The sequence below is a fragment of the Lissotriton helveticus genome, chromosome 8 (assembly GCF_964261635.1).
Source record: "Lissotriton helveticus chromosome 8, aLisHel1.1, whole genome shotgun sequence".
Taxonomy (NCBI): Eukaryota; Metazoa; Chordata; class Amphibia; order Caudata; family Salamandridae; genus Lissotriton; species Lissotriton helveticus.
The window spans coordinates 1,604,726,937-1,604,750,982 of NC_136069.1; the positions used below are offsets into that span (position 1 = coordinate 1,604,726,937).

Below are 24,046 nucleotides of genomic sequence, written 5' to 3' on the forward strand. Positions count from 1 at the left end.
CCAACACAATGCAACATTGTTATACAAGATAGCAGCAAGAAAGGCTAGTCTAAAACAATTTTTCTTCAGTTTTGATTTTTATAGATGTCAAAATATTGTTTCCTCTTCCTTTGGTTTCCTCCAGTTTTGTGTACTTGAGGTAAAGGTGCAGGGTTGAGAACCATGCTTTGAGTCTGATCTAATTATTTTATACACTGCAGAAAATCTGGGATTATTCACAACACATATGATCTTTTGGCAAGGTTTAATTCATTCACCGACTGGTGAAATGGCTGGCTCATAAGAATCTTGGCCAATAGATACTATCGCACTTAAGGCACAGAATAGGTAAAATCCTTTGATACACTGCTTGTGTTTTTGTGTCCATCCTTACAATGTTGACTGCAAAATTGTGTACAGGAATTTATCTATGAAAACATTTGAATATAGCCAGGTTACTTTTTAAATCCATTAACAGCCCTGTGAACCAGACAGAGTGAATGTGAGAGGCTATGCTTAGAAGCAAGAGAGTGCAATGATATGTGAGAGTGAGTGCAATATGCAGAATTTCTATGCTTCAAACAGTCTAACGTAAGCCCATTGGATACACTGCCAATGGGAAGACACTACATAGCTTCCATTACTTTTTCTTTAAATTAAATATCTACCTTTTAACAACCAATACAAAAACAACATGTTTTACAAATACTGGAAAAACTGTTTTTGTCTATTTTGAGGGGTAGGCAGCTGAATAAACACTGATCGCCACTAATTTTAAACGGTTTGTTAAACACTAAGAAACCATCACCGAAATCCACAAAAAATAAACACTGAGAATTGAACAGACTGCATATAATCAGAGTTCAAGTAAAAAACCCACAAGAGTAAGTATGAGGATAGAATAAACAGGCACTTTGCACAAGCCACCATTGCTCATACAGGGAGGAACATACAAGCAACAGAGGCCTCAGAAGGTCAAAAAAGTGACTGGAAGTGGAAAATCATAAAACCTAGGAGTTTGGTAGTGTGGGAAGTTTAACCGCTTAAATGGCAATTCCACAGCGGTTTAGCAGAGTGGGCGGGGCCACGTCGGCCAACGAACGTGCACAGCACTACGAAGATAGTGCGTGCGACGGCTGTTGTCCGACAGAAGCATGCAAGGGTTAAAGACGCCTCACAACAACAAGAGTCAGGAATGAAGGTAAATAATTTGGTAAATGTACACAAAGTATTAGGCATCATAAAAAAGAACATCGGGTTCAGCTAGCAGGTGATTCCGAGCTTTAAAGGTAAGCCAGGCAGTTGTCATGGTGCAGCATGCCTCACTGGGGAGCTACTTTAAGACACAAGTGTAGGGGTAACCTAATTCCATTTTGTATATTAGTGAGGAATCTTGCTGAAGCATGCTGCAGTGTTCTGAGAATGCCTAATCTATTTACAGTAGGTGAGCAAGGGGCCTACCAACACAAGAGTTTACCAAAGATTCTACTCCCAGCTTCATATCATGAAAGGAGAGTATGTGTTTGGACTTAAGTTTGTGAAGGTGGAATCTGACAGATTTAACCAAAGCTTTGCTTTCGCTTTTGAGGTTTAGGATGGTGTCGGTAAGAAATGCCAGATACTTTGCAGTGGTGGCCATGTGACAGGTGATGTCTACAGATTTTATTGACTCAAGCCAGATAAGGTCTTTGGTAGGGTTAGGAGGAGAAAGAAAGTCTTCAAGGGATCACATTTGAGATGCTTTTTTTCCATCCATTTCTGGATGCGCTTGAAAGTGGATTTTTTTTTTTAAGTTTGATTTATTAAGGAAGAAAAAATATGGGGGGGGGGGGGAAGGAAGGGGGATGAAGGAGAAGAGTTACAATAAGTGGGTGGAAGAAATAAACAATATAATAACAATTTCATAAAAAGTAAGCATTACTAGCATGAGGAATTATGAACATATCATGAGAATATAAATACAATAAGAAAAAACACAGTATAAAGAAATACCATAATTATAGTAATCAATTAAATAGAAATAATAGGTAATAAGAAAATCACGGAGGTTTGCGAACTTCAACTGTATCAGGAGTAGGAGAGGGATGAACAGGAGCAGAGGAAGAGAGGTATGTTACCAAAGGGAGCCAAATCAGGTCACGTTTGATAGCTAGGGAGATGGGAGATACATAATTGGTGTCTAATCAATGATTAAAACAGACTGCATTCCACCAAGACTGATATGAAATATTTGCAGCCTGTTTCCAATTAGAAGTGATAGTATGAAAGGCTATAGCAAGTAAAGGGTAGTGATTGGGGGAGTGAGGAAGTTCTGATGAGAGGGAGCCAAGAAAAACTAGTGAGGATGAAAAGGAAACCTGAAAATGGAAAATCTTTTGTATTTGCCCCCAAACCAACTGCCAGACTGGGAAGTAGGCGGGCATTCAAATAACATGTGTTTAAGGTCAGCAGAAGGGCAAGGGACGGCAGCGATGGGGTCGTTACCTGATTTAAAGTGCCTCACGTGGAATGTTCGTGGACTCCGGACTATGTCAAAGAGATACAAAGTGCATGCATATCTGGTGAGGAGGGGTGTTCAAATTGCTATGTTGCAGGAAACTCATTTAACCAAACAAGAGTGTGATGCATTGCAGAAAAGGTGGCGTGGCCGTGTGTTTGGTACCTCTTATTCAGCGTTCGCAAGGGGGGTGCTGATATGGATCAGGGCGGGGATCCCATTTCAGGTCACAAGTCAATTGGTGGACCCTGGGGGTCGGTTTGTGGCGGTGGAGGGGAGGCTGTATGGCTGTGAGGTTGTCTTGTGTAGTGTTTATGCCCCCAATGTTGATCAGGCCCGATATTTTGATGCTCTCACTGGCTCGCTGGCCCACTTTCTGGCAGGTCCCATTATATTGGGTGGAGACTTTAATTCGATCACCGATGTAGCGTGGGATAGGTCCCACCCGCCACTGGCTGACTCCCCGGTGCGCAAACTGTCGGAGCATAGGAGGGACTGGCAAGAACGGTGGGACCTGCTGGATGTGTGGAGAACACAACATCCTACGGTTAGGGATTACTCCTTCTACTCATCACTGCATGCTCTACATGTCAGAATAGATTCCATACTGTGTAGCGCCCGCATAGCAGCCATGGTGACACACACTGAATACCTTGCTAGGAACATTTCGGACCACAATCCCTTGTTGATGGCGGTAAGATGGCAGAGGGCGAGGTCTGCGATCCCGACATGGAGGCTACGGCCGGATACTCTGGAGGACTTGGTGTTTGGAGACAGGGTCGACCAGGGTATAGCGCTTTATTTCACTGAGAACGAGGGATCGGCTACCACGAGATCGATAGAGTGGGATGCGATGAAAGTGGTGGTGAGGGGTGTATGCATGGGCAGCTTCTCGACTGTACGGACGATCGTCCTAACGGACCTGGAGAAGGCGGAATGTGTGCTGGGAGAGGTTGAGCGGTGTAGGCCTGAGCGGCCAGATCTGCAGGGTCGACTGTTGGAGGCGAGGGAGGTGGTGGCGAGAGAAACGGAGAGACTGCGATGCTATGACTATAAGCTGTACCTCACAAAAATCCATGCGGAAAGGGATAAAGTGGGCACGCTGCTAGCAAAACTTGCTAACACGGTACCAAGGAGTGGTCCAATTATGTGTATCAGAACCGCCACGGGAGAGTTGGTTCATTCTCCGACGGCAATATTGCAACGCTTTCAGTCGTATTATACGGGCCTCTATGATACTCAGTTGGAGGCGGGGCCTTCCGACATCAGTGACTATTTAAGCACGGTGCAGCTCCCGGTGCTAGATGAGGAGACGGCGAAGGCTTTGGGTGGCCCGATCTCCTTACTGGAGATCCGAGGGGCTATTAAGCAGATGGCTAGAAACAAGACACCGGGGGTAGATGGCCTGCCAGTTGAGTTTTATGCGAAGTACGTTGATGTATTGGCACCCAAGTTACTAGCGGTGTACTCGGAGGCGCTGACTCTGGGGCACCTCCCCGTCTCCATGAGAGAGGCGCTGGTGGTACCGCTTCTGAAGCCAGGCAGGGATGCGCTGGAGGTGACGTCGTACAGGCCCCTCTCTATGCTGACGGTGGACTACAAGATCTTGAGCCGTATTTTGGCCACCAGACTGCTACCTCACATGACCATGATGGTACACGATGACCAAGCGGGGTTCATCCCTACTAGAAACACGGCCATCAACACCCGCAGGCTGATCCGTATACTGCAGGATGCCTTGAGCTCAGACTGTGCGTCGGCGGTCTTGTCGGTGGATATTCAGAAGGCTTTTTACAGCCTTGAATGGTGCTACCTGGATGGGGTGCTAGAGAAGTTCGGACTAGGTGGAGGGTTTGGCAGATGGACGAAAGTTCTCTATTCTTCTGCCACCGCTAGGGTGCGACTGGGGTCACTCATATCTTCCGCTTATCCGGTACGCAGAGGGACTAGGCAGGGATGCTCGCTCTCTCCCCTTCTGTTCGCTCTCGCAATGGAACCACTAGCGGCGCAGGCCAGGAAGGGGGAATCCTATACCGGAATCCACTATAGAGGGAGTATTCATTACATCTCGTTATATGCTGACGACCTGTTGCTGTATCTGGAGGACACGGAGGCGGCATTGAGGGGGGCCATGGGGCTGCTCTCCTCCTTCGGCGGTTTGTCGGGCCTTAAGGTGAACTGGACTAAGACTTGTGTTTTCCCCCTGCGAACGAATATCCAGCGCCCTCCTCTTGCAGTAGACGTGATCTGGGCAGACAGATGCTTTACGTACCTGGGAATCCGGATCTATCATGATGCGGCGAGCCTCCTAGAGGGCAACATAGGGCGGTGTATTAGGGGATTGCGTGGCTGCATGTCCTTCTGGGCCTCTCTCCCTTTGTCGGTGCAGGGTAGGGTGGCATTGTTAAAAATGGTGGCTCTCCCTCGGCTGCTGTATTACTTCAGAACATTGCCTATCTGGATCCCACAGCGGATCTTTAGGGACCTGAGGTCGATGATTATTGAGTTCCTCTGGGGGCATGGCAGACGTAGGGTGGCGCTGCACACCATGACTAGGCCCAAACTCGAGGGGGGGGATGGCGGTCCCGGACTTCGAACTATACTACCTGGCAGCCCAGCTTCAGGTTCTGACACAGAATGTCGCTAGGGAATTTAGGGGCCCTGATCGGATTCGTGGAACGGGTATCCAGAGGCACGTCCTCTCCTATATTGTTATGCAGCAGAGACTGGCATTAAGTGAGCTCACCTTAGAGGAAAAAACCCTCCGGTTGTGCTGGAATAGGAGCCTGAAGCGAGCACGGATTGCGCGACCTTATGCCCCGGAGATCCCTCTTGGGATGCTGACGGCGCTGCCGCACGGGGGAGATTGGTCTCCGCTGTTGGAATGGGAGGAGTTGGGCCTACAAGTCATAGGCGATCTGTTTGCGGAGGGAGTAATGGCCCCGTTTGAGGTGCTGCAGGAGCAATTTGGCCTTCCGGATGGGGGTTACCTCCTGCATGCGGCGATATCTGCAGCGATGCAAAAACACTGGAAGGTGGGACTGACGGAGCCAGATACGACCATGGCCTGTCAGTACGTGGTGATGACCGGGGGTACGGTCAAGGCGGTAACCTGCCTCCAATCACGGATGCTGAACGAAGGGCTAGAACCGCTCACGGCGCTGAAGGCTAGATGGGAGGAGAGTATAGGCAAGCCTATTCCGGATGTAGAATGGGGTCACATAGCACGAACATGGAAGGGTAGTAGGAATGCTAGGTTCCAACAGGTACATTTTTTCCTTTTGCATAGAGCTTATCTGACCCCGGGGAAGCTTCGCCGGCACTTTCAAGTGCATGACGCGGCATGCCCGAGGTGCGCGGCACCGGAGGTTGAATTGGATCATATGATGTGGGACTTTCCAAAGCTGGGTACATATTGGCCTGAGGTGGGTACCCTTCTGAACGCGATCAAAGATAGGGGGGTGGAATTTGACACGGCTGCATGCCTATTACTCTGGTTTCCTCACACCGCGAAAACGAAAGTTACAAGCAAATTCATTGATCTGGGGCTCATGTTGGCCCAGAGAGAGGTTACATGGCGCTGGAAAAACAAGGAAGGCCCTGCGGTGCGGAGGTGGACGAATGAGTTGTTGAAATGGTCGAGATGAGAGAGTGTATTGAGGATGCGGCAGGCCACCAGAATGGGAAATGAGAGGGGCCTGGAGAAGGCTCGGGCTTGGGAGATGCTTGTACAGGCCTTGTGTGATTATTTAACAGAAGATGCAGAGGAGAGGCTTTCGGAGACTGGGGTTCCGTGAGACCAGAGGCACGACCACTTAAACGTTATTGATGACGCGCCATTCTGTCTGACACCCACAATCACAACCCACATCAGCAGCATTCAGGGGGAGGGGGGGGATATAGGGGAGTTCATTGACCACCCTGGTAGGGCTAGGAACGCAGGTAGCGACGGGTAGGGAACATGGACAGTCGACGTATTAGTGTGACCCTGCTCCACAGAACCAGCGGGTTTATGTGTTGCTCACATGGTAGGCGCGGCTCCGCCAGGGGGTGTCTAGGGGGAGAGGGGGAGTTGTTGAGGGGAAATAAAAAGCAGATGCATCGTTATGGTATTGACCAGATACCCCTCTGTAACATACTAGGAGACTTTTTGTTGGACTTTGAACTTGCGCCACCCGGCCTCCGGGATGTGGGCTGATGGGCTGTGTACAACCCTGAAAATTTATGGTACCCTGTATTGAGGTGGTGAGGATGGTTGAATTCTCCCAGTGTTTTGTCCATGATTCTGCAATAAAAACAATTAAAAAAAAAAATAAGGTCAGCAGAAGGGCAAGGACAAGACCAACAAGTAGAGGGGGTGTCTGGTGAAAACCGTGACAAAGCAAGTGGAGTAAATAGAGTTCTGTGGTAAATGAAAAATAAAGTTTGAGTAGTGTTAGCAGCTCTAGAGGTCTTATGCAGTTTAGTCAAAAGTTTGTCATTGAAAGTGGATTTTAACCTGAGAATATCTTTAGGAAGATCCAGCTTGAAGTAGGCCTAAATGGAGGATGAAGAGTTTGGCAGAGTGAAGAATTTCGAAAGTTTCTCAAATCTGTTGTTGAAGAGATTGTTTTGTAAATTCTCCTTTTGTGTTTGAGCTAGCAGAGTGATAGAAGAGTTTCTGTTCTCCATAATATTTTGGCTCTTCATTCAGGGTGTTTATTGAGACTGAGGCTGAATGAACTCAAACTAAAGGTCTTGGTTTTGTGCAATGTTTTCCTGGCAAGAGATGTGATTTTACCAACAATTACTTAATTGCAGACTTACATTTAACAAAGAGGAGAGTAGTGTCACTGGAGGCTGGTGGAGGCAAGAGGGTAGAGGAGATGAAGACAGTATGGCAGGTTCTATCCAATAGTGTATATCTGTGATATCAAATCTAGTCACGCTTAGTTTGTGATCCGCTGGCGGTGAGGGAGATGGAAGGCACATAAGGAACTGATCTCCCCATTATAATTAGATCCAGAGCATGGATAGGCTTTTTGTAGATAATGTCTAGGATGGATGCTAGCAGTGCAAACAGGTAGGAAGGTAGGTGCCTGACTTCTGGGAGTGCAAAGAGGTGAGAATGTGTAGAAAGATGTAAATTACGAGAGTCTGAAGAGTACTGGAAGGGAGAGTCGGGAGTGCATTACTCCCTGGGCAGCCCTCCAGGGCATCTCCACTGCACACCCAAGCATAAGAGGCAGAGGGTCTGAGCATGAAGATAGGATGAACTAGGCCCAGGTGTTGGAAGGTCTAGCACACGGCTAGTGTCAAGTCACTAGTCTGTAGATTCCTTGAAGCCACCCCAGACAAGAGTCCATCTCCACCAGGTACGCAGGTGCAGAGAACAAAGAGGAGTTAAGGGACCCTAAGCTAGCTTGCCGCGAGTGAAAGTAGGTGGGTAACTAGCTGCAGGTCACCACTTGTTCAGTTTGTCAACTCTGGTCATTGATATATAGCAAGAGTTGGGCCTCAGCTATTTCTGGACGGTCGGTCTTGCTCCAGATGTGGTTCTCCGTTAAGCCACAGCCACACTTTGGTGGGATTAAGGAGAAATACATATCCTGATTTCGTCTCACTACCTATTGATCATTAACCCTGGGGAAGTCACACTTGTGTGAGGTTTGGTCAAGTTTTGGCGAATGCCTGAGATATGCAACCTATTAGTAGCTCATAAAGTAATTTGACAAAGTAAAGAAAGATCAAAGGCTCCAAAATCAAGGACCAAGATGTGTCTTAGTTTATGGAGACATGACCATACATAACTGGATCTGAAAGAGTTCCTCTAGCTGCCACTGAATGCTGGCATTCAGTTCAAGTCACTGCACCATCCAAGGGGATTTCTGGAACAAACATAGGCATAAAATTAAATCTCTCATAATAATGCATGGTCAGCATCACCACATTTGATTCCTCCATGGCCCTTGAGCGGGCTGAAACACAAAGGATGTTCTTTAAGGGTGGAAACGCCCCGGATCCCAAACTCAGAGCTGGGCCCAAGCGCATCCGGTTCAGATACCATATGAAAAAATAACTGTTTAAGGAAGCTTTTGGATAAAGGTACTCCGGTTCTGCAATAACAGATTGTCAGACGTGATGCCGCCTAACCCGACATGACTTTAATGGTCTGCTTATCCTGCTCTATTTATTGCATATACTAGTCCCTTTTGTTGCACGTGTTCCAGCGCCCTGAAGTTATGGAAAGATAAAAATATGCCCTTTACAAATTGATAACATCTACAAATCAGAATTGACACCATTTTATTAAAACACTTTATTTGAACGGCCATTTTTCCAAGAATGTGTTTTGGGATCATCGGTAAATGTTATCGAGCTGTTCTAGAAATCAAGGAAATTGCTACTAAATAGACCAATAAACATGGTACTAAATTTTAATTAAGCGTCGTGTGGAAAAGTAAATTTTGCCATGTTCTGTGTCCCTACGCGTCCTCCATCATATGTTATGTGAGCATGATTAAATATGCATATGCATTCCCTATGTTCGATTAATGACGCAATTATAGTTGTGTCCATCTCTAGTATGTCAGTTTCCAGTTCTCGTGAATACTACGAATATCAGGCCTATGTAAAGTTACGTTGCCACGTTTCTCAGTGTGCACGTTATTCCATTGTAAAGTCCCCGTTTCTAGGCCTCAGAAGGGCCTGGACACCAGATTCAGCTCCTGTCTCCTGAAGCCTCGCTGAGGAGCGATACAGCCCCCACCTGTATCCTCGACCCTTCACTTACTTCCTGCCTCGCAGTGCCCGGCTCAGCCTGGCTCTGCCTCTGAGTCTGCCAAGAGTATGTTATGATTCCAGTTATCAGTTCAGTCCTCCTTCTCTGCATTCCTAAAGCTACTGAATCGCATCAATAGTTTCCGTCATTGTCTAGCCTTTACGTCTCCATGTAAGAGAAATACTGCATTTAATGGTCATTTAATATTCATCACGCACTACATATAGAATAATGCATGCTCCAGTCTTAGAGTCCGTTAGCCTCTCCCCTCCTGACTCTTAGTTCATATCAACATGTTCCCTAAACATCAGATACTAGATACTGCTTAGGTACATGTCGCCCTGACTCTCCAGACTTCAGTCTCTGCTCCTAGCACAGAGTTCGAAGCCCCCAGCTTCTCCTAGTAATACGTCATTGCCAGTTTGCGCGCACCATCAGGTTAGAGGTCCCGGCTCCTCAGGTAGCCCCCTCCATGGTTTCCGCCCCATTCATGACATATTCTGTTACGTTTGCATCACATGTCTATGTATACGCCTCTGTTACACCCACTTTCACCCTTATCTTTCGCGACTGCTACTGACCACACCCACTGCTCCGCCTATCGTATGTATTGTAATGCAACTGTTTTAGTATATATGATCGTGTATTGTTATTAAATGTTAGCGCGCTCATCCCAGATCCAGCCCCAGCAGCTGCTGGGCCCTGCCATCCTATTCCTATGCAGGTTGTCCTGTTCCTGTCCTTATGCTGTATTAAACCTGCAAAACTCCTACTACCTCGAATCTTGACTCTTATTTATTGAGCTATCTGTTATTCATTTATTCATCCAAAAATAGAGGTATTATTTATTTATTTACCACATAATGGCGCCCGAACAGGGACTTGCCCTTTCTCCACGCGCCGGTGAAGCCACGCCGGCCCCCTGACCCTCTGCAGCCGTGACGGAACCATACCGTGCACGTGCAGATATTTCTGCTTCAAGTATCCCTCAGGCCCACGGAGGAGACGGAGGAGACGGTCCAGCATCCAGACGAGGCGGTGGAGGAACGCGGCGAGTCCCGACCAGAGCCCAAGCCGAGAGTCCAAGGTCCGAGGTATCCGGAGGCCCACCCGTAACAGAAGTCCGAAGTTCGTCCATCCGACGTCGAAGCAGTCCAGTCCAGTCCGAGGCCTTCCGTTCTTGCTGCCCGGTGAGTACCGTTACTGGGGTAGTATCTAGACAGGGTCAATCTGATTGACTCTGGTCCGTGGGTTGGTGGTACACAGACCCACAAACGAAGTGTCCACTTCGGTGGATGCGGGTCCTGACGTGTCTCTGTATGAGACCGGTAAGTTTCGTACTGTTTCAGCAGTGCATCTAGTTCCTGTTCCAGTCAGTTCTGTTCTCGAGAAAATTCATGTATTCTGTGTTCCGTATTCCAGGTAGTATTCTGTTCGAACTGTTATTTTAAATGTTCTTCATGTATTTTAATGTCGTGGTATGAATGGGGAATAAGTATCGTGTTCATTGTGTATTGTATTGTGTCTAGATTACAGTCCAGTCATGCCCTTGTTTTCTAAGTTACGTCAGTTAAAAACTAGAAAGGGTCTGCTGGAAGCAGCAGTTCCAGTTCCGCCTAGGGACAGTCCAGGTCATTTTATGTATCAGAAGCATGGCATAAGTGCCATATTATATCTAGATTTATGGGTAGAGTATACCAAACAGTTAGAAGAAAAGTATAGATGGCCCGTATCGGGTACATGGGATGCCGAGTGCATCATGCGAGTAGAAGAAGCATTATGGAAAAAGAAAGCCAGACAGTCACAGAAAGATGCCATCGAGTTATGGCGCAAAGAAGCTCATAAAAGAACGGAAAAAGAAATCAGAAAGTCAGAATTAAGTAGAGAATCCTTGGAACGAGCCCAAGAAAGGGAATTAATCGAGATTGGTGAACGAGTTAAAACCGAACAGTCAGACAGACAGAGGCATGCTCTTATTAAGGGTATGTATCCTCTTCTTGCAGAGGGCCTGCCAAAAGCGACCCCAGAAGCATCCAGTAATTTCCCGCCACCATTAGTTCCGACCAAGCTACGTCACAAACCGACCGCAGCTGATATTTTTATTTCGTCCTATTTGGACGACACAGTCCCAGAATATGCAAATCCTGTTCACGCTCCGCCAGTCCCTGTAAATCAGGCACTTCCCGTTCCTCCAGACACCGGGGTACCCCTTGCAGTACCTGTTACGGTCCCCCCGGTCCAGCCCGCCATACCAGTTCAGCCCGCATTTCAATTTCCTGCCACACTAGTACGAAGAGGATCAGTCGACGATTCTAGTTTAGGGGCCGCAGGAGGAGGTACTCCTCAAACCCCGCCGCCACATAAGCGTTTAACGTCAGCCGAATTACATGCACAAGCGTCACAGCGTACGCCCAGACATCAGTCTGTAGCAGAAATAAGAAAAGCCCTTAACGAATGTGGCTATGATCCAGTCCCAGGCGAGGATAGTATGGTTTTGTATTCATTACGCGTAAGAAAGGTGACCGAGTATCTAGTCACCCTACCAGATATGAAAGAAGATCTAGACAGAATATATCGTTTCATCCGTACAGGGAATGATCCAGAAAGTATTAGTGATGTCATGTGCCAAAGAAAAGCTGAAGTCCAGCTCATGCTATTAAAGTTTTTGATTAATTGTCTAATACGAGAACAAGATTATCCGATCAAAGATCAAGCCGAAATGAGAACGCTGACAAAGTGGAGTGATAATATAGCCGAGGGTAAGCACAAGACTATCGGTGCTATAGAGAGTATGTATAAGAAGATTCGTAAAGAAATAATAAGGATACACGAACAACGTAAAGCAGCACAAGTAAGCGAGAAAGAAAGTAACTCTGATACTGAAGAGGTAGAGGACGAGAATCCCGACAGAATAGCGTATGTAGGAAAATCTAGATTTCCAGATCGCCATTTACGCCTAGAGCACAAGTCAACTTTCCACCATCCAGCACCAGAACAAGGTTCTCTAGAACAAGTATTCCAAGCTACCGATCACATTCTGAAATCACGAATCGGTTATAGTGAGTTAAGTACTATGCATGAACAAGAACTGGTCCGATCAGCAGTCCGATGGATTACTGATTCTACCACTTTTCCAGACGAAATAGTGGCACAAATGTTTCTGAAAATGCCCCCAGCCGAGCAACGACTGGCGGGTATGTATATGATCCAGCACCTCATTACATTGTATGAGGGTCAACATTCTGATCCAGGTCCGTTACACGATGTCCTGAATGAGTTACTCCAGTATAAATGGAAAGGTTTAGGTACCGATTTAATTAGTGTCATTCTAGAACAGCGTCACAAATATAGAACGTTTCTGAACCCGCATTTTGTTCATGTCTCACCCCCAGAAAGTAAACCATTTTACATGGACAGACAGAATCCGTTACGAGAAGTCCACCCAGTTAGAGGAACGGGTGGCGAACTAGAACGAGTGTTTGTTTACACTCCGATTACAAAGATGGAACTCCTAGAGATGAAAAAATTAATCCCCTGTCATGATAAAGATCCAGCAGGGTTCCATCGAGAATTAAAAGACATGCTCCGTATGGGAGAATACACGTATCCAGATATAATTAAAATGTTAAAGGTTCTGTTGCCCGCAGGGGTGTATGAAAAGCTCAAGGAAAAAGAATGGGAGGTGGGAGAGAAAAAGATCGATTGGGCAGTTCTAGAAGCTGAAGATAAGGCACGAGTACCAGGTACCGGTCTTGGAGCGAAATGTAAAGAATTACCAGAATTATTAATACAAGTTTTACCCAGATTATTGACAACTAGAAAGGAAGACTGGGATGCAATCTCAGCCTGTAAACAGAAACAAGACGAAGATATTAGTGATTATTATTCCAGATTTGAGAAATGTTTTACCATAAACAGTGGCCTCAAGACAAGTAGTGAGTCATACCCTCATCTTTTTGTTACTAAATTAGTCGAGAATTCAAGCCCACAAATTAAAAATCGAGTTTTGAAAGTCGAAAGTACCTGGCAAGCTAATACCCCGTCCCAGATGTTACAGATGCTCCAATACCACCAGAATAGAATCAGGGAAGAACAAGAACACGAGAGAAAGCGTATGAAAGACACGAAAATGAAAGTACTAGTTGCACAATCCGTTCCTCAAGACAGTCAGAAGAGGGGTCCGAATCAAGCCAGTCATCCTGCAGCTCCCGTTAAAGGAAACTGCAATTATTGTAAACAGCCAGGTCATTTTATAAACGAGTGTGCAGTTCTGAAACACAACATAGCTACTGGTAAGACTAAAGAAAGACCACGTCCGCCTAGACAAGAACAAGTTTCACAGACTCCTCAGCCACAGAATACACAACAGACAGTTACAGCACCGCAGCCCATCGCTGCAACACAGCACGTTACACAGCAGATGTACCAGTATGCACAGTCTGAGTATCCAGAGTACCAGCAGTATTCATGAAACAGCCTAGAGAGGGAGGTAGGCTTGCCTCTCATCGAGATACCTGTAGATCAAGAAGGTCCCTATGTTCACAGTCAAGTATTAGGGAAAGACAGAAAGTTTTTGATTGATACAGGGGCAAGTAGGACCACAATTAGCCACGCCGAAGTTCCAGGGGCTCCGCTCTCAGGCTCAAGAAATGTTTCCCTTGGATTTTCAGGAAAACCTATCGTAAATGAGATATCAAAGCCAGTTACTCTAGAAGTAGGTCCATTGTCCCGTACCACTGATCTGTTACTTACTAAGTCATGTCCAGAAAATCTGTTAGGCATTAAAACACTGAAAGAATTAGGTGCAGTTATATGCTGTTCCCCAGAGGGAATACGATTGTTCCTACGTGACTTCAAGGGTCACTATGTATTACGAGATTTTGATCCCAGATTGTCTAATGTTCCGCAGCATCTATGGGCGCAAGGTCCAACTGATGTTGGTTATATGCAAATCACACCCCATCGTGTGACTCTCAAGCCAGGTGTAGTGTTACCACGAATCAGACAGTACAGATTGCCACCTGAGGCTGTAGCAGCCTTATCCAAAATTATTGACGAGCTCATCGCTCAAGGAGTGGTTGTAGAAACTGACTCCAATGTATGCAATTCTCCGATCATTCCAGTCATGAAACGTACTGATCCAAATGCACCCCCAGTATATTGATTAGTGATTGACCTACGAGAGCTTAATAAATGTATTATTCCTCAGTACCCAGTCGTTCCAGATATCTCTTCCCTATTGACAGCCATCGATTCCGAAGCCACGTTCTTTACTGTAATTGACCTCAAGAACGCGTTTTTCAGTGTTCCCATTCATCCAGACAGCCAGTTTCTTTTCGGATTTTGTTTAAATGGAAGGAGCTATATGTTCACACGAGCTCCTCAAGGTTTCACAGAAAGTCCTAGTATTTACAGTCAAGCACTTAAGAGACAACTAGACAACATTCACATGCCAACTGACACTGCCCTGCTCCAGTATGTCGATGATCTACTGATCACAGCCCGTTCTGAACGTGCTTGCGAGCGAGCATCCCTTACAGTCTTGTATTTCCTAGCCGAGATGGGACACAAGGTGTCCCCTTCGAAGCTTCAATTCTGTGTCCAGCAAGTGGTCTACTTAGGACACTTACTGTCCAAGAGGGGTAGGCAGTTGACACCTGACCGTATTCAATTAATAGCGAGTCTTCCTCAGCCCAAGACCCAGAAGGAGGTACGTGCTTTTATTGGCCTTACTTCTTATTGCAGACAATGGATTACTCAGTATGCATTTCTAGCCAAGCCACTGATACAGTTAACGACACAGGAGGCAGCCGTATCGACTGTCCTCCCTTGGACATCTGAACATACACTCAGTTTCAATGAGTTAAAGAAAGCCCTATGTCAAGCTCCAGTTCTAGCAACACCGAACTACAGTAAGCCTTTTACACTTTTCGTCACTGAACGCGAAGGTACAGCATTATCTGTTCTCACACAAGATCAAGCAGGACAATACAAGCCATGTGCTTATTTTTCAAGCACATTAGATCCTGTAGCCCAGGCTCTGCCTGCGTGCCTCAAGTCAGTTGCAGCCACAGCACTAGCTATCAGACAAAGTGATTCCATAGTATTAGGACACTCCCTGACAGTACAAGTTCCACACTCCGTGGAAGTTCTTTTAAACCGAACACAGACTCAGCACTTGACAATTGCACGTTTAACAGGTTATGAATTGACACTGTTTCAGCCACACATAGAAATCAGACGCTGCAATATTTTAAATCCTGCTACACTGTTACCATCAGTTACTTCGAATTCTGCCACACACGACTGTGTGGAAATAGTTAACATCATGACAAAGCCAAGACAAGATCTGACAGATATTCCATTACCAGATCCCGACCTGACACTTTATGTGGATGGTTCATGTATGAGAACAAGTACAGGAGAACTAGTCGCCGCGTATGCAGTGACTACTGACACTGAAGTTATTGAAACACACCGTATTGACACCCTGTCCGCTCAAGCAGCAGAGCTAGTTGCTCTGACACAAGCCTGCATACACGCCAAGAACCGGAAAGTTAATGTTTACACAGATTCACGCTACGCATTTGGAGTCGTACACGACTTTGGAGTGCTCTGGCAGGAGAGAGGTTTCATGACTTCTCATGGAACCAAGATTCAGCATGGTCTCCTTATTCAAGCTCTGTTAGATGCAATACATTTACCGACATCCATTGCTATCATGAAATGCAAAGCACATACGAAGGTTACTGACACCATTTCCCAAGGTAATGATCTAGCAGATCGCACAGCCAAGCTTACAGCTCAGACACCAGACATTCCAGTAAATAAGACACCGACACACACTCCAGATCCGACTACATGTATGACAGTTAAAGACCCTACTCAAGATGTCATAGATATCCAGTTACATGCTACTCCCGATGAAATCAAGAAATGGTCTGAACAAGGAGGGGTACAGACAGATCAGGGATGGGTGACGAAGGGAAAAGCCACATGGTTTCTCCCCGACTCTATGGTTCAAGTCATTATCAATACCGCACATAGTCCAGCACATTTAGGAGAAAAAGCTATGTTAGACAGTATCCAGAACATTTGGTTCAACAAGCATTTACGAGCTGCAGCCAAACAGAAAGTCCGTACCTGTATGATATGTTGCCAGTTTAATCCAGGTAAAAGTGTCCCGGTGGAACAAGGGGGATTCCAACCTCCTGACCACCCTTTTGAAGTCCTCCAGATGGATTATATTCAGATGGAGCGATGTCGAGGTTTCAAGTATGTCCTTGTAGTTGTATGCGCTTTGTCCAGGTGGACAGAAGCATATCCAGTTCCAGATTACACAGCCGCGACCACTGCCAAGCAGTTGGTTCGTGAGTTCTTCCCCCGTTATGGACTCCCTAGGGTCGTATATTCTGATAACGGCCAGCCATTCTCCTCAGAGTTAATGAAGCATGTTTCCCTTTTGTTAGGGTACCAGTGGAAGTTCCATTGTGTACGCCATCCTGAAGCAGCCGGTCTCGTAGAGAGACATAACCAGACTTTGAAAATCCGTATCGCAAAAGTTTGTCAAGAAAAAGGTGTGGACTGGCTAGTAGCGCTGCCAGTCGCTTTGTTCTATATGCGCATGGTCGCACATTCCAGATCAGGTCTGTCCCCGTATGAGGTCGTTTTCGGCCGCCCCCCTAACATGTGGGGTACTCCTAGACCCCGAAGTATTACCGATGTTTCAAGTAATATGCTGACAGATTACCTAGCTTCCTTGATGTCTGCCCTCAACTCTTGTCGTTCACAGGTTGCCGCCGCATTTCCAGACAATACCGAGGTGGCACCGCATGAAATCATTCCAGGATCCATGGTCTCGGTTCGCAATTTTGACCGCTCAAGTCCGTTGGAGCCACGCTGGAAGGAGCCCCGACAGGTCCTCCTCGCCACCCGTACAGCCGTGAAGTTGGAGGGACGCAAAGGCTGGGTGCACCTTTCGCACGTAAAGAAATTTTATGGACTGAAACCCGTCTCAAAGAACATTTCCCAGGATTTGAAGGATTGCCAAAGTACCATTCTCAAGGACTGTCCCGCAAAGAACAATGATACTGCACCCTCCCCGTTAGAGAAAACTCCGCAACAGGAGTATAAGTTGAAACTCCGGTCTAGTAAAATAAGTCAGCCAGTTTGATTGTCTAAGTCCTCCCCTAGGTGAAACGGTTAGACTGTTTCTGACATGTATAAAATAGACCCCCATAGTGAGAGAGTTAGTCAAAACTCAATCCGATGTATCGTTTTTCTATGTTTCATATTATTTCTCAGCATTATGATTTCCTGCACCAGTTATGCATTTTATCTGTATTTTTCAGTTTCTCATGTAAATAAGTCTGCTAATGCTACAGTAGAACACACGTTTAGTGATCTGCCTCCTCATGAACTCTCTTACCGCCTCGCTATGCGTAATAACTCTTTCATCCGCATGTTACATTATTCACACCAGACCAGCAATGCCACAAATTGTTGGGTGTGTGGTCGACTCCCCCCTTTCCAGACACCGAAGGGAGTTCTGCCACTCTTTCCTTATCCATTTTCACATAATGGTTCGTGTGGAGCATGGTCCACGTTAACGTCATCCTCAACAGATATGTCTTTTCTTAACAGTACATGTTTTCCAGACAAGCAAGGTCTTCCCCACAGAACAGGGTTAGATCTAGAAAATGAAGTGTACAATTTAGGTAATTATTCTTCGAATTTCATGGTCCTGAATGTTCAGTCTGATACTACTCCAGACTTACCTGCTATTTCAGTACTACCAGTCAAAGGCGAATTATGTGTTAGAAATAATGGTTCCGTACATGTAGGACATAGCGATTGTACTACTATTGTCAAGTATAGTGACAGTGGGAAATCCATTTTCAAAGCTTCACGCCATTCTTATTTTATTTGTGGTCAAACTGCATATATTCGTCTGCCCCTCGATTGGGAGGGAACCTGTTACATTGCCTTCCTACTGCCACCAGTTTTCCTAGCCCCATCTGATTATCATAGAAATACACATCTAGTACACATTAGACATAGAAGGGAGTCCCCCATTGTCGATTATACTGAAACTGCCCTAGAACAGTATACAGATTTCAACAGAGGTTTCTTTTTCTTTATAGGACCTATCCAGAATAGTAAGCTAATCCGTAGGTTAACCAGAACCCTTGAAGCTGTAGTCAATGAGACTGCCTCTGCTCTAGGTAACTTAACCGAAGAGCAATCTGCTATGAGATTTGTCGTTTTACAGAATCGTCTCGTCCTTGACGTCATACTGGCCGATAGGGGCGGGGCCTGTAGAGTCATCGGATCTAGTTGCTGCATTTTCATTCCAAATAACGCGCCGTCTGTTTATTCAGCTATAACCAGACTCCATAAAATTGCCCATCTGTTACACCAAGATCCAGGCACCTGGACATGGTCCGGTTGGTTCTGGAATATAATTTCCGCCTGGGGATGGAAAGTCTTGTCCTTTCTAGGTATTGCAGTAGCGATCATATTCAGTTGCTGCCTCTGTATACAATGTGGCCCTGCGATTTGCGGCATTTGTGCTACATCATGTATTCCTAGTCCCAAGCCCCGTTCTAGATCCCGTTCCAGGATAATTCGAGACGAGCAAATGATACTGTATGAAATGATAGATGGTATCATGAATATTGATGTTTCCTGATGGAAACGTAGTGACAAGGAGGGAATGTGGAAAAGTAAATTTTGCCATGTTCTGTGTCCCTACGCGTCCTCCATCATATGTTATGTGAGCATGATTAAATATGCATATGCATTCCCTATGTTCGATTAATGACGCAATTATAGTTGTGTCCATCTCTAGTATGTCAGTTTCCAGTTCTCGTGAATACTACGAATATCAGGCCTATGTAAAGTTACGTTGCCACGTTTCTCAGTGTGCACGTTATTCCATTGTAAAGTCCCCGTTTCTAGGCCTCAGAAGGGCCTGGACACCAGATTCAGCTCCTGTCTCCTGTCTCCTGAAGCCTCGCTGAGGAGCGATACAGCCCCCACCTGTATCCTCGACCCTTCACTTACTTCCTGCCTCGCAGTGCCCGGCTCAGCCTGGCTCTGCCTCTGAGTCTGCCAAGAGTATGTTATGATTCCAGTTATCAGTTCAGTCCTCCTTCTCTGCATTCCTAAAGCTACTGAATCGCATCAATAGTTTCCGTCATTGTCTAGCCTTTACGTCTCCATGTAAGAGAAATACTGCATTTAATGGTCATTTAATATTCTTCATCACGCACTACATATAGAATAATGCATGCTCCAGTCTTAGAGTCCGTTAGCCTCTCCCCTCCTGACTCTTAGTTCATATCAACATGTTCCCTAAACATCAGATACTAGATACTGCTTAGGTACATGTCGCCCTGACTCTCCAGACTTCAGTCTCTGCTCCTAGCACAGAGTTCGAAGCCCCCAGCTTCTCCTAGTAATACGTCATTGCCAGTTTGCGCGCACCATCAGGTTAGAGGTCCCGGCTCCTCAGGTAGCCCCCTCCATGGTTTCCGCCCCATTCATGACATATTCTGTTACGTTTGCATCACATGTCTATGTATACGCCTCTGTTACACCCACTTTCACCCTTATCTTTCGCGACTGCTACTGACCACACCCACTGCTCCGCCTATCGTATGTATTGTAATGCAACTGTTTTAGTATATATGATCGTGTATTGTTATTAAATGTTAGCGCGCTCATCCCAGATCCAGCCCCAGCAGCTGCTGGGCCCTGCCATCCTATTCCTATGCAGGTTGTCCTGTTCCTGTCCTTATGCTGTATTAAACCTGCAAAACTCCTACTACCTCGAATCTTGACTCTTATTTATTGAGCTATCTGTTATTCATTTATTCATCCAAAAATAGAGGTATTATTTATTTATTTACCACAGTCGAAAGCCAAGTAATGTTGCTCAAGTCAGGACCAGCACTTTCAGCACAGAGGAAAGGGAATGAACCCTAAAAATAAACGTGCAGTTTCCTGAAACCTTTGGCCACATTCTTCTTAGTGCCAGTCACACCGGAAGCATCACTGACTTCCAGCAAGACTAATATTTACAAATCAAATTTGTTTTTTTCTCTCTATTTGTCGGTTTAAGTTTTGTCTTTCCTCATGGACATGGTTTACTTCTTTACTTACAATGCCTGGCACCAAGTCATGAACCATACAAGGTGCTACACTCCAAAGTCAGAGAACAAACATAACATAACATTCTAGAGTAGACTCAAAGTGTGATGTGAAATACAGAAATGATCAGGGTCCAGTGGGCCCCGGTGCCACTGCACCTGCTGCACCGATGGAAGTTACGCCCCCGCTCGAAAGCCACCATGAGAGTTCCTCAGCCAGCCCAGATGTCACTCAATGGCTGGAAGGAGATGTGTGAGGTAGGTTACCAAGCGACACTCACCTCCGCCGTTCCGGTAGCACAGGTAGGGGAAGCGCCAGACGTTGCCCAGCCCCACGCAGTAGCCGATGCAGGAGAGCAGGAACTCGTATTTGCCACCCCAGGTCTGCCTTGGGGGGATGGAGGGGGCAGCCGGGGAGGAGGGCTGGGTCTCGCCTGGGGACTGCGGGCTGCTCTGCTGCTGCGAGGCATCGTACCCGTAGATGACTCCATTGAGGTGTGCCGGGCTACCCTGCAAATAAAGAACACAATTATGTACTTCCGGGTCGCAGGGGTCATTTTAAGAGAAACTCAAAACTGTGCAACACAAACACATGAAAACAATAGAACATATTCACATTTGTAAATACACCCAAGCAGGGCCGGCACTAGGCATGGGCAGTGTGGGCATCTACCCAGGGCCTCGCACTCAGCCCACCAGCATGGGGCCCCGAACCAGTTCAACACACCACCAGCCCTCTTGTACTCATGCTGATTCAATTGAAAGAAAAAGTGTGTCTTTGCAACTGGGCCCATAAGAGGGAGGGATGGAAGGGGCGGGGCCCACCCCTGGGCCTCTTAGGGATGCTGTCCCAGTTGCAAGGAGACATTTTGCAGGTTTGTCCTGCAATCAGGCCTCCTGCCGGGCTGCGCATTCAGAGACACTGCGGGACACCCATTGTCAGCACTTTAGCGCCCACAGGTTTAACTCTCAGCCCCCAAGCAATTCTCACACCTAAAGCCCGAAATGGGCTGTAAAAGAGTTGCTTGTAGGTGGCTGAGAGGAGGAGCTGCGGCCCAGGAGGAGTTTGAACATACCAGCTTCTGGGGCCCTGAATATGTCCCGTATGCAAATTAGAGAGGCCCCGCACATTCCCTTTCGTCCCAGGGCCCCAAAAATCCTAGAACCGGCCTTGCACCCAAAATGAAGAGAAGATTGGGAATGCAAGTAATCGGAACAAGCATTGAAAATGCAATAGGTCTCGCAATAGAAGAGTTTGACATTTTTCGTTTTGCAAATGGATGAGTGGCGTTGCGTGGATGAGTGGCGTTGCGTGGATGAGTGGCGTTGCGTGTGTGAGTGGCGTTGCGTGTGTGAGTGGCGTTGCGTGTGTGAGTGGCGTTGCGTGTGTGAGTGGCGTTGCGTGTGTGAGTGGCGTTGCGTGTGTGAGTGGCGTTGCGTGTGTGAGTGGGGTTGGAATGCAATAGGTCTCGCATTAGAAAAGTTGTAGTTATTGGTCTTGTAAATGACATAATTTATTTATTTTATCATTGTTAAAATTGCTAAATTGATGGCTTTGTCATTTACAATGCCAATAGTTATAACTTTCGCGAATGTGACACCTATAGCATTTGGAATGCAACATGTTTTGTATTTACGTGACTTATATGGCAGCTCTGGTCGTTATGCTACATCTCTAGATAGTTTTATCTTTCGCAAATGTGACACCTATTGTAACACAATATGTGTTGTGAGGGTGAGTGAGGGTGAGGGGTTGAGGGTGAGGGGTTGAGGGTGAGGGGTTGAGGGTGAGGGGTTGAGTGAGGGTGAGTGAGGGTGAGGGGTTGAGGGTGAGTGAGGGTGAGGGGTTGAGGGTGAGTGAGGGTGAGGGGTTGAGGGTGAGTGAGGGTGAGGGTGAGGGGTTGAGGGTGAGTGAGGGTGAGGTTGAGGGTGAGGGTGAGTGAGGGTGAGGGTGGGTGAGGGTGGGTGAGGGTGAGTGAGGGTGAGTGAGGGTGAGTGAGGGTGAGTGAGGGTGAGGGGTTGAGGGTGAGTGAGGGTGAGGGGTTGAGGGTGAGTGAGGGTGAGTGAGGGTGAGGGGTTGAGGGTGAGTGAGGGTGAGTGAGGGTGAGGGGTTGAGGGTGAGTGAGGGTGAGTGAGGGTGAGGGGTTGAGGGTGAGTGAGGGTGAGGGGTTGAGGGTGAGTGAGGGTGAGGGTGAGGGGTTGAGGGTGAGTGAGGGTGAGGGGTTGAGGGTGAGTGAGGGTGAGGGTGGGTGAGGGTGAGGGTGGGTGAGGGTGAGGGGTTGAAGGTGAGTGAGGGTGAGGGGTTGAAGGTGAGTGAGGGTGAGGGGTTGAAGGTGAGTGAGGGTGAGTGAGGGTGAGTGAGGGTGAGTGAGGGTGAGTGAGGGTGAGTGAGGGTGAGTGAGGGTGAGTGAGGGTGAGTGAGGGTGAGTGAGGGTGAGGGTTGAGGGTGAGTGAGGGTGAGGGGTTGAGGGTGAGTGAGGGTGAGGGTGAGGGGTTGAGGGTGAGTGAGGGTGAGTGAGGGTGAGTGAGGGTGAGTGAGGGTGAGTGAGGGTGAGTGAGGGTGAGTGAGGGTGAGGGGTTGAGGGTGAGGGGTTGAGGGTGAGTGAGGGTGAGGGGTTGAGGGTGAGTGAGGGTGAGGGTGAGGGGTTGAGGGTGAGTGAGGGGGTGGGTGGGGGTGGGTGGGTGAGGGTGGGTGGGTGAGGGTGAGGGGTTGAGGGTGAGTGAGGGTGAGGGTGGGTGAGGGTGGGTGAGGGTGAGGGGTTGAGGGTGAGTGAGGGTGAGGGTGAGTGAGGGTGAGTGAGGGTGAGGGGTTGAGGGTGAGTGAGGGTGAGGGTGAGGGTGAGTGAGGGTGAGGGGTTGAGGGTGAGTGAGGGTGAGGGTGAGGGTGAGGCTGAGGGGTTGAGGGTGAGTGAGGGTGAGTGAGAGTGAGGGTGAGTGAGAGTGAGGGTGAGTGAGGGGTTGAGGGTGAAGGGTTGAGGGTGGGTGAGGGGTTGAGGGTGAGTGAGGGTGAGGGGTTGAGGGGTTGAGGGTGAGTGAGGGTGAGGCGTTGAGGGTGAGTGAGGGTGAGGGTGAGTGTGGGTGAGGGTGAGTGAGGGTGAGTGTGGGTGAGTGTGGGTGAGTGTGGGTGAGGGTGAGTGAGGGTGAGTGAGGGTGAGTGAGGGTGAGTGAGGGTGAGTGAGGGTGAGGGTGAGTGAGGGTGAGTGAGGGTGGAGATTGTGGCCTTTAAACTGTGGTGGCTACGCTTCATTTAAATAGGCCTCGGAAGAACCCTTAAACACAAAATGCAAACATCAAATAAGAAACATTTTCATAATTGGGTTCAAATTAAACTACAGCGATACTAGTTATTTCAGAAAAAAAAAACTTAGCTTTCTTGTAGCATCAATCATGAATCAAATGTATTATTGTCAAGCTCCAGTTTTGTTTTAACTTCTAAGGGTGAAGTAAGGATTTTTCAACAATAGGCCACCATGGAAATGGAAAATAATTTTTCTACATGGGTTACGATGTACCTTCGACACCTCGAGATGCTATGAAATGTAGCAAGAGACACACGGCATGCAAAAACAGAATGTAATTAACATTCGCTCCAAGCCATACAATCTTTCCTCGTGGAGAATGCCTGCACATGCAGCCCTTGCGTGCGTCCTATGCCTG

General features: G+C 47.1%; 1 protein-coding gene across 1 annotated transcript in view; it reads right to left on the reverse strand.

Moving 5' to 3' along the window:
- Positions 1-24,046, reverse strand: part of LOC144773566 (sodium-dependent proline transporter-like) — a 313,228-nt gene that overhangs the window by 149,801 nt on the left and 139,381 nt on the right. Inside the window, exon 2 of the mRNA XM_078658672.1 lies at positions 20,671-20,899. Coding sequence (XP_078514798.1) covers positions 20,671-20,899 — 229 coding nt within the window. The remainder of the gene's footprint in view (positions 1-20,670; positions 20,900-24,046) is intronic.